Raw genomic sequence first — 13,886 nt, forward strand, 5'->3', positions numbered from 1 at the left:
CTTTTTAATATACATACTTTTTTATTTGTATTTCGTCACTTTTCTTTTGACACGGATTTCACAAGTTTATGCATCTTCTTCAAGTTCATGTCCTTGACACAATGACAAGCTTTTGAAGTTGTAGACTTTTATAATATTTTTTAAAAAAAATATCTCTATATATGTATATGAATATATATATATATATATATATATATATATTACTTGTAATAAGGTATAATACTAATCATACAATCTATTAACTTTTAAATAATCTTATGGTGACTTTTAACAATAATATGAAAAAATAAAAATTTAAAATAATTTAATATATAGTATTATTTGCCAAATCTCTTCCAAAACTATAAATTAGTTCATTAAAAAAATAAAAATAAAAATAAAATAAAATAAAATCTATAAAAATATTTAAAATATAATATTTATATATAAATTATAAAAGAATATAAGTAACTATTATAGTTTTTAAATATTTACTATATAAAATTCATTAAATTACTTATTTGATATATTTTGAGTAATTATTAAAAAAAATCATTTATTTCTCAAATTACAATTGAAATTTGATATTATAAACGATACATTACATTATTATTTCAAGTCAAAACTACTTTTAGTATTCCAAATTTCTTTTCTAATGATTTTAAACGACATGAACTAAAAGTTTTTGGATTTATATTAAAAAACAAAAACTATGTATTGTTATGATATTTTTTATCAAAATTCTTCAAATCACAAACAATAATTTAGATTGTTACTTGCCTTCTTATTATTGTACTAATTTAAAATATCAAGAGACATTTTTTTTAAATCATATTTATTTTAAATATAAGATTTCATATTAGACAAAGTCATATTTTATGTTTAAGTTGTATTTTTACCATTAAAAAAATTAAAAATTAAAAATTAAATAATAATAATAAATTTGACATTGTATGATAAAACAAATTCAAAATAATATCATATTATTGAATACATATTTTCATACAAAATTTTAAATTTTATGTATACAATATACATGTAATAAGAATACATATAAAAATAAAAATAACTATTATCATCAATAAAATAATTTATTCTTCAAATCAAAAATTTAGCAATATATAGAATAGAAAAAAAAATTAATTAATTTGATATCAGAACCAAATAATGACAATATACATTTATACATTGGTAAGGACAAAGAATAAATAAATATAAATTTAGCATGAATACATCTCTTATTATAAAATAATTGAGTTATAAAAAAATTATACAATTTTATTTAACACTATATTAGTTGTTTAATTTTAATAGTACAAATAAATAAAATTATACTAAAACAAGATAAAAAGATAAAAAAATTATTTAAATACCACATAATAATAATAATAATAATAATAATAATAATAATTCGAGTATGATTTTTGTAGTAAAATATATTAATAAATAATAAAAAAATTGACATATTAAATATATATTTAAAAAATTAATATATATTATTGATATAATTTTATTAAATAAGAAAAAGAATAGTTACTTATTAATTAATAATTTTACTATATATATATATATATATTATTCATAGAAGTTTTTACTTTTTAATTAATATTAAATATGTAAATTTTATTAATATGCCATTGAATGATTTATTAAAATAGTAGGCACTAAAATTACCATATGATTACAAAAGATGATATTTGTGAAAAAAAATTAGAAATATGTTTTTTTAAAAGTAATTTTAAATTTAGTTTTATATGCCTAATTATCCTAATATGATTTATTAAAACGTGAATCTATCCAATCCTCCTAATTTGCAATGAATTTGCCTACAATGCCCTGTGTTTACTACCACCGCAATTTCTATCAATAATTTTGTTGCAAAAATTGCCAAATGTTTTGCGGCAATTTTTAGTACTAAAGTTGAGAAATTTTTTGTTGCCACTTTATGCTCTACATTTGGTTCTTGGTTGCACAATTTATGCATGTAATGCTTGCACAAGAGAAATGAGCTAGTATTCTAGAAAAAATAGCAACATTATTGCATGCATTGCAAAACCATTGAATAATAGTATTGAACATTTGTAGATAATGCAGGTTGCTATCCTTTGATCTTTTGAATTGAACATCTTTTTGAATTATTGTGGTGCCAAATTTGACTACAAGCACAAGTTTCTACTCTTTTTGACTTTTGATGACCTTCCAAGTATTCAAAGTCTAATGGATCCTGCCAAGTGCAAGCATCTTTGTCTGAACCTCTGCCTGTCCTCACAACTTCCAGATCTCTAATTGCTTGTGGCGCCTGTTGGAATAATCTATGCAATTCTTTAAGTGTAGCTTCTAGTTGGTGATTAGAGAGAGTAGCAAAATTGTTCGTAACTATTTCCAATATGATTGGTAATGATGCTTCTAAGTTTTCAATTACTTCAAGGTACATTGGTTGCACTCCTAAAATATGTTAGTGTGGACCAAAGTTCAATATCTCAAGTCTTTACTTAGTGTTTCAAAAAGTATGAGAGCATGGTATGTCTCAAATTGTTTCAAAGACTGATGCTCAAGGTTTATCATCTAGTTGAGTTGGGTGCCTTGCAATGTTTAACTAAAAATTGGAGATCATGTAGGTCAATATGTACCATATTACATGAAGTCATAAAAAAAAAACATTTAAGAAAGCAAAGACAACTTGCTCGATCCTAGACCTTTGAAAGTGCAAAATGAAGAACTTTGTCTTGAACATTATGAAAGATCTCTCCTTTTTGCATTTCCAAAGACAAGAGCAGAGAACTCTTCCAAATTAGCAAAGTTGTCATTTAAGTAGTTGTTGATGGACTAATCAATGCGTTTATAACATAACAGATCAAGTCTGCTCTTTCTCAAATATGTATATGGCCTAGCATGTGCGCTTTCATCGTGAGAAGCAACAATATGTCCAGAGTGATGGAGGCAGTTTGTCCATGCTGCAACAAATTTTTCTTGGAAAGGATCAATCCAGGTATTGGTGAGGTACCAAACTGCTTCTAAGTGTGCTTTAATAAAACGGAGTAGCATGATTAGAAGTACCAAATCAGAGGTAACTATCAGCACATTCACTCACAAAAAAAATTGGAAAAGAAGGGCACAAGAGTTCAGAAACATTAAAAATTGTACAAGTAGCTCAGATTCACGGTTTCCAGAGTTTCATAGTATTGTCATTACTGTACGTCACTAGCAAATTACGATGAGGATGATGAGTCACTCCAATAATGTCTTTGTCATGAGCCTGCCAAGGGACAAAGCCGAACAAGCTGAACTCGATAAGCACCACAGAAATGTTAATGCGAGGCATAAAGACGCTACAGTTGTGTGGTATCAATCGGATATGTACGCAACCTTACATAAGTTTTATAGGATTGATTGTCAGTTGAACGGAATATAGACGTCTACAATAATAACAACATTTGGCAAACTACGAGAATAATGCGACAAAACAGAATACAAAAAAATTAACTGATTTTTTTTAAAGAAAAGATGGGAAATATTACCGTCATGAGATGTTCAAGCTTGCCTGAATGATGACTAAAGCAATAGATGTTCCTGTCAACAAACAATGCAAAACCTCAAGGAAACTGCAAAAGCTTACAGTTGCAGAAGCAAGTATATTCCTGAAATGTAGGGCAAATTTGGATCCATGTCTCAACATAGTCAGACCTAGCAATACAGTAGTTGAACAATTGTCGAAGAGACCTTACCGGTCTTCACCAACACAATATATCCAATCCCCTTTCGGGGAAACAGTAGCACCTACAAAGTCACCTCCTTCTCGTTTTCCCGAAGACAAACTCTTCACAACCTGCATGCATACTAATTGTTGAGGGGATACATTGATGGTAACCATGTATGCAGCGAAAACATACTACATGCTGAGCGACGAATCTAGGATATATCTGTGAGTTTCTAAGTAAAAATTCACACAACAAAGAATACAACAAAAACAAAATAACTTCATCATATACGAAATAAAAGAAGTGCACTATACGTCACACAACTACTAGTACGGTATGAAAGCAAGAACCTGGCCCTGTAAAGTCATAACATAAATAGCAGATGCTCGATTGCACACAACAATATGCTCCGGATTCTTAGGCATGAGGTGTACGGAGTTGACTGTTGCATCACCCCCCTAGCCAAAAAAAAAAAAAGAAAAAAGTTAAAAGACAGACATTTTAAAGAATACATCAAACGTCAATAAGCAGCGAGTGCTCAAATACTTTACATCTGCAACTAATTGATATTTTAATTAAAAAAACGATATGGATCAACCCCGATGAAGAAAACAGAAAGCTAAGCAGATGAAAACTCACTCGCAATGGAGGCGGGGGTTTAAAAGTTTGTAAACAATCCGTGGTTTTCAAGTCCCAAACCTGACAAATTGACATGGACGAAGTATGGTATTCAATATCGTAATAAAGCAAAAACAAAGAAAACCAAGAGGAAAAGAAATCAAAACATCGCAACAAAACAATAAAAAAAATAAAAAAGAGAGGATCAAGTCTTCAATCCACAACAATTTGACATACACAATATGCTTGCATGATTTCTGACAGGGCTAGTATGTGTTCCTCAAAAACAATAACAATAGGATCCATCAAATAACATTTATTTGTACATAGAGACCAAAGTACTCACTTTCACAGAACCATCACTGGAGGCGGTTATCACTCGGGTACCATCACTTGTGAAGATGGCATCATTAACATATGACGTATGGCCCCGAAACTCTTTCAAAGTTTTCCCAGACTTCAATCCATGTAACCTGCCGAGATACAACCATGCATAAACGATTATAACTACGCACATGCAATGTAATGGAAGAAATTACCAAAAAGTGAAGGATGCTGCAATCGAATTTACATCCTTGCAATACAAGGAATAAACACCGTCCACAACCACTTCCTACTTCTGAGACAAATTATGCTGTCAAAATCAGTATACCGTGCTGTGCCATCGAATGATGAACTCAGGACTTGAGCACCATCTCTAGAAAAACTAACACTTGTTACGCCCTGACCATGTGCCCGTTCAAATCTCCGCAAACATTGTCCAGTACGTATCCTCCATACCTGCAAAGAAATTGCAGTCACTTCATCATACTGTACCACAATGCAATACGTTCATTTTTTGGCAGTCAAAATTGTGCTTGCGAAGACATAACGGGAGCTTTAAGTGTTTAATTCAAAGCAACTACACTGGACGTCTGCGTGCACAGGTCATTTGTCTACATAATCTGCACATAGACACAACAGAACATTATAGCACTTAAGCGCTGCCAGAGAATGCACTTTTAAATTGCAGGTCGAACGTGAAATGAGAAATAAACCTTAATTTTTCCATCTTGAGATCCAGAAGCAAGCATCTCGGAATCCTTACTGAAGGCGATGGATAAAACTGCCTCATCGTGCATCATGAACGTATCCTGCAACATGCAGAGTGAACATAATGGTCATTCCACATAGCATTGAAGTTAAACGCACAAACTTATGCAACACAGGAAGTTGCACATGCCCAATATTTAAGTTGAGCTTACAGCTCCTTGATATTGCAAATCCTTCTTCAGTTTCCCCGTCAAATAATCCCAAACCTACAAAACATCAAACACCTGGTGAGTTGTTGTGAAGACAGACAAAATTAGTGCTCCCAGAGTCACTTATCATTGTCAGTACCGTTGGTCCTTCGAGAACGGACACGTCCGGGAAATTCCGCGGCTCGACAACTCATACCCAGGAGGACTAAGAAATGAAATCTTGTCATGTTAAATACTCAGTGAGTACCAAAGTAAACTTCCTTTTGAAGCATTCTTGAGCATTGCTATGCACTACACAAAGCAATAAGCAAAAACCATAACTTCCTAAACGGACATTGACTGATGTTAAACGTCAATAAAAAAAAAAATTATAAAAAAAAGAAAAAAAGAAAAAAAGAGTGTAGGATGGATCAAAACATGTACAAAGTATCCGTTTGTTCGTCCTGGTCAAAAAACAAAGAAAAAAGTGCGTTATATTACAGTTACATAGTACTGAATGGTTAGATCAATACAAACCTCTATAAACCCATCAACTGAAGAAGAAACGAGGAATTGTCCGTCAGGAGAAAACCGCGCGCACTCTGGATGACTTTGTTTCCCAAACTGCAAAAGATGAAATTATAAGGCAGATTCAGTGATCATGAAAGCTAAACGTAAAACATGGCGCAAAAGTATTCGGCACAACCAAAATACAAATACAACCACGTTGAGATTCGGGACCATTAGCAGCCTTGTCTTAAAAGAACATACCTTGATTGTGTGATCAAGGACTGTTGGATAAATTTCTTCCTCATCAGCCTTCACAGCAGCAGCGCCTTTGAAAAGATCAAACTGTGTGCCTGGTGGCAATAGACCTGCAACCAACCACACTCGACTTCAGAATATATACATCATTGTGTATGATTTGAATAAAAATTAAATTAGGATCGAAATTAAGTGATGCAAGAATAAAGATAAATGATATAGCTTATGATCAAAATTAGAGGCATGAAGAACCTTGATGTTGTTGCCACTTCAATGCCTGACCGATCAAAGCCATCAGTCTGGATGGGGGTACAACGGTGACCTCGACAGAGAGAGCTGCACAAAATTCTTATTTTAATGTATTGAAATCATAACATAATAGACAACATTAACCACCACAGATCTACACACAAAAACAAACACACACAGCAGGGAGGGGGGGATGCAGACCCTGAGCAATTTGAGCGCGTCTTTTCTCCTTGGATGATTCTTGATAAGCCTGCCGCGAGTAACATTTAAAGTTGTAAGAAGAGTGAATCCCAAACATCATTCTCGATGAAAGCAACTACTATAAATCAATTTGTATCAAAGTCCCAGAAAGTTCAAGTCCACATAACAACAATGCACTGGTAAGAGAACGTCCTCTAAAATACAATGAACAATTCTTTAGAGGGTAAAATAAACACAATAACTGGATACTTCAAACCAGATTAACTCATCATACAGTACCTCACGAGGATCGAAGTAGGTGCGAACAAGGAGATGCTCAAGCTTGAGATAACGCTCAGGCTGTTCTTGTTTCATAAAACCCATGGCTTGCGTTTGCCTCAAAATGGCCCTGGCAGTATCCAACTCACGAAGCTCTATCATTTCCAGGACAATCTGCCATAAACCCACAGGTGATTACTCTTAGCGTGGTTGTCATTAAGTTGAACATCTACATGTGTAAAAGGTGGATCCTATGTAAGCAGTCACGAGAGATCTGCACATGTGAATTGCCAAACCAAATGTAGTCACATAAAAACACTTAAAACCAAAAAAGATCATAAAGAAAGAACCTGCTCATACAAGTCCTCCAACTTCTTGCGAGGAAGCTTGAGCTGGGCCGCTTGAGGCAGCACGGCATCCCAGCGGCCATTATTTATGTCTGCTGTGAATGTCTCAAGACTGTCCACAGTGTTGAGGGAAACCTGACACTCATTTTGCAGTGTCTGAAAAGTCTGCTGCAAGGAGTTCTCCTTACAGAACTGCAGCACTATTTTAATGACACTGCACAACTCCAACAAAAGCCTTCGGTGAACACTGAGGTCAAATGAAATCTGTTAAAAGCTCTCATCAATCTGAGCACTTCCAAAACTAAAAGACCTGATAAATACAGCATATTAACATGCTCCAAAATATAATTTCTGGACATCTCCCATTGTCACATGACACATATTTTCAAAGAGGCAACACAGCCCGATTGAATCCCCATTACACAACCAGAAATGAACTCTCTTACATGTCTAAGACATTTTTTCTCATCTAGGGGTGAAACGGATTATGCCAGGCTCTCTTCATTATTCAGGATGGTATCCACGTGATGGACACGACAAGCTTGGAGTATATAACATTAAAACACAGACCTCAAACGACATAAACTTTGCACAATTTCAAACGAATCTAAAAAGAGAACTAAGAACCAGCTGTCTGCAAGTAACATCGAACATTGCAATCACGCTGAATTCAATAAGAAAATCAAATTTTAAGGTGGCTAGCTTCAAGTCTCTCCAATAATTAACAGACTACCCATTAATCAGCTTGAAGACGATAACATAATAGCATCTTGATAGCAAAGTGTTGATTGATTGCTATATCTAATATAAAACTGAAATCTAGACTGATAGGTACAAGTGCGACTTGAAATAACCAAAGGTCCATGCCCACGGCGCATTTTTCCGAATTACTAATTCGTACTCACACTCATTAACTTACGACAATCAAGACCACTTAAACGCCAATGCAGTGACAATTGGACTATTTTCATACCAATACGCCTCGACGCGCATCTCTAAAAGCAATACTTCATCAAAAAAACGCCAGCAAAAACTTTAACGATTTTTTTTCAAAAAGGAAACTAATGCAATTCAGACGACAAGTCAACGACCATAGCTACTTTCAATCTGAACCAGCAAACACAAGCACGCGAATGAAACAAAAAATCGAGCACAATCCAAAAGTGCAGCACAACGGGACACTTACTCGCGTGCTTCAATTTCGAGAGTGGACATGACCAAGTGCAACAGCTACAAAACGGCAGAATCGGAGGGCAATGATTTGCAGACCAGCAATCGACGACGATCGAAGCTCTCTTTGTCTTCCACTTCTAAGCCCGCTCCCACGTTCGTCCCTCGAGTAACAACCGGGAAGCAGAAGAAGAAGAAGAATAAGGAGAAGAAGAATCAAACAGCTCAAAAAACTTCGTTAGGGTTTCCAAAATAGTGTTTCCCATGGAGCTTTTCTTCGTCCAGTGTGAAGGGCATTACACGAGGCGTAGTGGCCGTGGCCCAAACATTATGATGCGTGAGTGATCCCCTGGTTGGTCCTTCCGCGCCATAACGTTTGGGCGTAGGCCATTCTGTTTCTTTTACTTTTAAGGATCGCAGGCATAATATTTTACTTTTACTTTTAAAGGTATTCCGCAGCGTCATGTTTCACTGTGAGCTCGCTCAACAATCGAAATGCTCGGGCCTCGTCCAAAGCTGCGTTCGACTTTATTACTTATCCTTTTATTTGTGTTGTCGTTTCATGAGGAATGATGAAATTCTCAAATGTGCTTCTCAAACTCAAAAATTTATTGTACTCTCGACATTGTTGTTTATTTATTTTATGCTACTTTAGTTTTTTCTCATGTCAATCCATTTGAGGCTTACATAGCTTGAATGTTTTATATTATTAAATTTATTAAAGGTTTTAGATTCTAAAGTATGTTTATCACATGATATGAGGTTTGTTAACAACTTTGTGACATAAGTTGGTATGAATGTATGAATTGCCCTAGCCCCGTTCAAAGTTGCTTTAGAAATTATTACTTTCACCTTGAAGAGAAATTCTGAAGAAATGTTGATTGTATCTGTTCGATGTGTCCTCTCGATTGTTTGCATTTTTAAACACACATTACTAGTAGTATGCTCATTGATATTTTAAATATTAAAAAAACAATATATAAAGAAATAAAAGAAGAAAGAAACAAGGCTTATACATGCTAAATAAGTATCCTACCTAAGACCAGGATTATTGATGCGAGGATATACATTTAGATGTATCTTTAATAGTTCATTCGAAGATATTTATAAAATTTACTTATAGTATGAAACCTAAATTTGTAGTAATATCATTAACTTTAAGGATCAATACAAAAAGTTTAACAATAAAGCACTAAAAAACATTTACACATACCTTTTTCTTTAATCTTAGAATGATAATATTTAGGTTTATTAGAATTTGAGTGTTTTAATGATTTTATTAAAAGAAATAGTTTAAATCTACAGATATTAAGCTTTTTGTCAATACTTCATGTATTTTCTTGTGTAGGCTGCAGTTCTTTACTTCTTGTTAACTGGTTTTGGGTAGTCGCCTATCTTGGCTCTAACTTCAGGCTATAGACATTAGAACTTCACATTACTATCAGCATTTATTTATCCACTTTAAATAGTAGATGTGCGAATTTACAAGTATGAGCACTCGGAATTCAAATCACATTACATAGCCAACGCATTGTTGCGGTGATACTTCAGTCAATTCTTTCTGACATGCAATAAAAATAAGTGATTTGACAAACAAATTTCACATCACTCCTGACTATTCTTAGCAATCTAATTGCTATTCACTTGACTTACAAACTCTGCAATTATACAACCACGTCGTGGACACAATTGAACAAAGCGACGGTGTGACCCACAACTACTCTGACATGTATGTGTATGCGGTATTGACGAAGCATTATCACCGACATGCAAGTTCCTAATCGTCAGATCCTAATAGTTAGAGGAGTGATTTCACTTCAAGACAATGTACTTCCGCCTGCTGGACGCATGCCAATTGGCAAGACACGGGGGTTTCCATTCATCACCTTTGAAGGTAATATGGATTAGACATTTAACAAGACATGAGCAAGTACAAATTAGGACGCACTTAGAGCATGGCGACCCTTTCAGGTTTACAAGGAGCTCAGGCAGGGGTCTCTGCACCATCCAAATTTCACACTTTCCTCCGGCTGCAATACATAGACGGGTGGAAAAGCATTCAACAGCTTCCACCATTACTCACTTCCTGGTGTTGACTTGCAAGTAGTATGAAATCATCACAAAGCTTCACGAAGGGTGCGCACAAATGCTTCGTGTAACCTAAAACAAGGCAGCTACTGCATCCCGAGGGTGCACAAGTACTGTCTCCATCCATCGAGGACCAGGTTTCGAGAAAACGCTACTGAATGCCTAATTTCAGTCACGACATACTGACATGCACGACTACTAATCCTATCGTGAGTGAAATCGTTCAAAAGTAGCTCAAGGGAAATATCACTGTACCAACTGACTGAACTTAATCCCAAACGCAGCACATCTCAATCGAAAGTAAAAGTCACACAGTACAGTTCACACAAGAAACTCGCTAAAATAAAAGGAGATATACTTGAGCAAAACAGCGACCTTAAATTCAATTTCACTAGAAAAGATGCATTCCACGATTTGCTCTACAACTCCTCCTTTCCTACATGAGGCTTGTGGGCAAACTCCTCCTCTTCCTTGGGCATATGGATAGTAACCACATCTGGAAGAGGGGTCATGGGGCCTTGCTTGCCCTTTGGGTCCCAGTCGAGCATGATCTTTACCTTGATGCCCAACACTCCCTGCCAAGAACAGTAATTAAAAAAGTAACACGTCAATACACTGGATTAGGTATATAGAGCAAAAACGATGACGAAATCTAGCATCGTCAGAGAAAATTGAAGACCAAAAACACTATGAAGATCCACATACCTGTCGCAACATGACGTGTCTAACAGCGCTATCAATGTAATCGTTGACAGGGCTTCCTGATGAAATCATATAGCCGTCCTTGAACTTCATGGACTTGGCACGAGCTGCGCGCAGCTTTCCACTTACGATCACCTGCAACCGTCACACGATGGAATACGTTGAGCAACTGATAGCTGATAACTGATAGTAGTACAAACGTTAACCACATCATATATTTCAGTTCAAACTCCATAATGCGAGTTGTATGCAACTAAAATGTGTAAGAATCGGGGCCTCGTATAGTATGAAAAAGATGTTTTAAGGGCATTGTAATAATTAGTAATCAGAATTCTATATATGCTTGGAGTTTTTTAGGGCGTCCGGAATGACATATCACTAAATGAATACCCAAAGGAATACAATGGCTTCCAAAATATCAAGCACATGGTCACAGTACCTCACAACCCTTGGCACCGCTCTCCATGATGAACCTCAGCACTCCATAGCAAGCCCTAAAAATACACAGGATAGAAAGTACGTCAGTTGAGACAAATTGACCTACACCTAAGCTTATAATAGATGGGGAAATAACATACACCCACAATTCTGTCATTCCACGATACACATTCAACCGCAAGTACGGACCTGCGAACGGCAAGACCACCAAGAAGCTTGTATCGAAGAGACTCAGCCTGCGCAATAGCGCATAGACCTCTGTTGTTAACCTTCTCAGCGTACAACTCCACTGTGCCCTCGGGGAACTGAAACCTCTTCTGTACCACAGATGTCAATTCTCTAATCCTACGTCCCTTCTCACCTGCCAACAACACACTCACCCTACCTCAATCCTCCAAACCCTATACGTCACCAACTCGCGCTTCGTTAATTTTAATGACTCTTAAACACAGCAGTAACCAAATGTGCAAAAAACCCAGAGAGGCTCGAGACCCACCCAAAACGTTCTGGGTACGGGTAGCGCGGATGATGATCTCGGTACGCATGGGGGTGACACGCACCTCCACGCCAGAGTAACCATCTTCAGCGAGCTCGCGGGTGAGAAGCTCGTTGAGCTCAGCGAAGAAAACTCCGTCTGCTACAAACTGCACGAGCGCGACCACAAACACAAGGCAGTAAGGGAAGTGCATCTCGAAGTAAGAGCTCGTGCATGATTCTACTTACATTTCACCAGAACTCCAAACTCCTCTCCCAACCAAATAGAATTCTCTCACCTTACGCTTCTTGCTCATCTGAGTAGCCATGACGGTAGGAAATTGCAAAGCGGCTAAGTTGCCGCCTTCGACGATTGAGTTCGAGAGGAGGCGACGAAGCGCAAGCGTAGAGAAGACACCGACTTGCGTGGACGCAGGTTTTACAATCAGAGTGAGAGAGGCAATGGAACCCTAACTTTGGTATCGATGCCCGGTATGACCAGTATCCAGTTATAAATCCTTACGGCACCAACCGGGCCTCAACTTCCTTATGTTCGATACGCTAGCGAGGATGTTGTCACTAGCGATTCTAACTCATACAAATAATAGAATTAAATTTGTAGAATTTTAATTCTCTTGATTATGAATAACTGTACAACCTGTAATGGCTCGTAAAGTCATAAGTGATGTGTGTATTGGATTACCATTTTTTTGGGTTATTTTCATTGCAAAACCAGTCAAATACTCATCCAGTTTGAAGTGCTAAAATGTGATAAAAGTCAAATCTTTAATGTGGGTGGATTCATATGTTGTTTAAAATGTGTTTGGAAAAAAGTGATATCTGATGATTTAACAAATTTATTCAACAAAAGCTTAGAAACTGTGTGTAAGCACATGATAGACTTCACCTTGATATTTACTTGTTTTTTTTTTAAGGGTAATTTTAAATGATTAAATTAATGCTAGTGTATGTACAGTGGGGTACAGAAATAATTCGAATTTTTTTTCAAAGTGAATCAGTGTTAGAAATCACTGAACTTCAAAAAGCTCCAGCAGTGTCGAAAATGAACGCATTTTTGAGCCGTAAAATGCATTGCAAAGATAGTAGAATCTAGTTTCATGGTGTAACAAGTTTGTATTATAAAGTTGTGAAAATATACATCAAGAGAGCTTTTTGTTACATACTATCTACCATCTCGTACTACCACCCCCAGCTGCAATCACCGCTTGCATCCTATAAGGCATAGTGGAAATCAATGTACTAAGCCACTCTATAGATATGGTATCCCATACGGATTAAATTTTTTCTATCATTTCTAGCTTACTATTAGGTCTACTATGATGTTTGAGCAAATCTTTTACAACCATCCAAACGTTCTCTATTGGATTCAAGTCCGGTGAATTGGCAGGCCAAAACAACTTTTCTATACCATGAGCATGTCTCCATTGCAGTGGCAATGAGCTACGGTGGACTGGAGCGCCATCCTCCATCAATATCAATTGCTCAGTGTCATCATATAAGAAATAAAAGCCACTTAATACTCCTTCATAAACAATAGTGACAAAATCCCTTGCTGAACTCTTATCTAAAGGAATGATGATCAATGGAGACTTATCAAAGCCAGTAAAGGCACCCCAAACCATCACTGAACTACGTCCAGACTTAAAACTTGGTGCTAT

The 13,886-nt window shown here is 35.9% G+C and overlaps 2 protein-coding genes across 3 annotated transcripts; both read right to left on the bottom strand.

Annotated features, from left to right (window-relative positions):
- Positions 1–3,100: 3,100 nt before the first annotated feature.
- Positions 3,101–8,837, bottom strand: LOC112284208 (suppressor of mec-8 and unc-52 protein homolog 1). 2 transcript variants are annotated; one of them, XM_024523799.3, is made up of 16 exons: positions 8,522–8,837; positions 7,339–7,549; positions 7,010–7,162; positions 6,731–6,779; positions 6,533–6,616; positions 6,287–6,390; positions 6,053–6,139; positions 5,540–5,593; positions 5,333–5,428; positions 4,948–5,075; positions 4,642–4,768; positions 4,317–4,376; positions 4,028–4,135; positions 3,705–3,805; positions 3,498–3,549; positions 3,101–3,235 (listed from the first exon to the last, which is right to left on the bottom strand). In XM_024523799.3, exons 1-16 carry the CDS (start codon positions 8,548–8,550, stop codon positions 3,137–3,139), a joined length of 1,542 nt encoding a protein of 513 aa, XP_024379567.1. In that variant the 5' UTR covers positions 8,551–8,837; the 3' UTR covers positions 3,101–3,136. The 2 variants fall into 2 exon arrangements, with proteins under 2 accessions (XP_024379567.1, XP_090107777.1); XM_090251651.1 differs by having other exon boundaries at positions 8,605–8,789.
- Positions 8,838–10,948: 2,111 nt separating this feature from the next.
- Positions 10,949–12,609, bottom strand: LOC112284237 (small ribosomal subunit protein uS3x). The gene is made up of 6 exons (XM_024523876.3): positions 12,507–12,609; positions 12,230–12,377; positions 11,923–12,094; positions 11,735–11,789; positions 11,299–11,430; positions 10,949–11,168 (listed from the first exon to the last, which is right to left on the bottom strand). Exons 1-6 carry the CDS (start codon positions 12,534–12,536, stop codon positions 11,013–11,015), a joined length of 693 nt encoding a protein of 230 aa, XP_024379644.1. The 5' UTR covers positions 12,537–12,609; the 3' UTR covers positions 10,949–11,012.
- Positions 12,610–13,886: the final 1,277 nt, after the last annotated feature.

The sequence above is a fragment of the Physcomitrium patens genome, chromosome 7 (genome assembly GCF_059467195.1).
Source record: "Physcomitrium patens ecotype Gransden chromosome 7, ASM5946719v1, whole genome shotgun sequence".
NCBI classification, from domain to species: Eukaryota; Viridiplantae; Streptophyta; class Bryopsida; order Funariales; family Funariaceae; genus Physcomitrium; species Physcomitrium patens.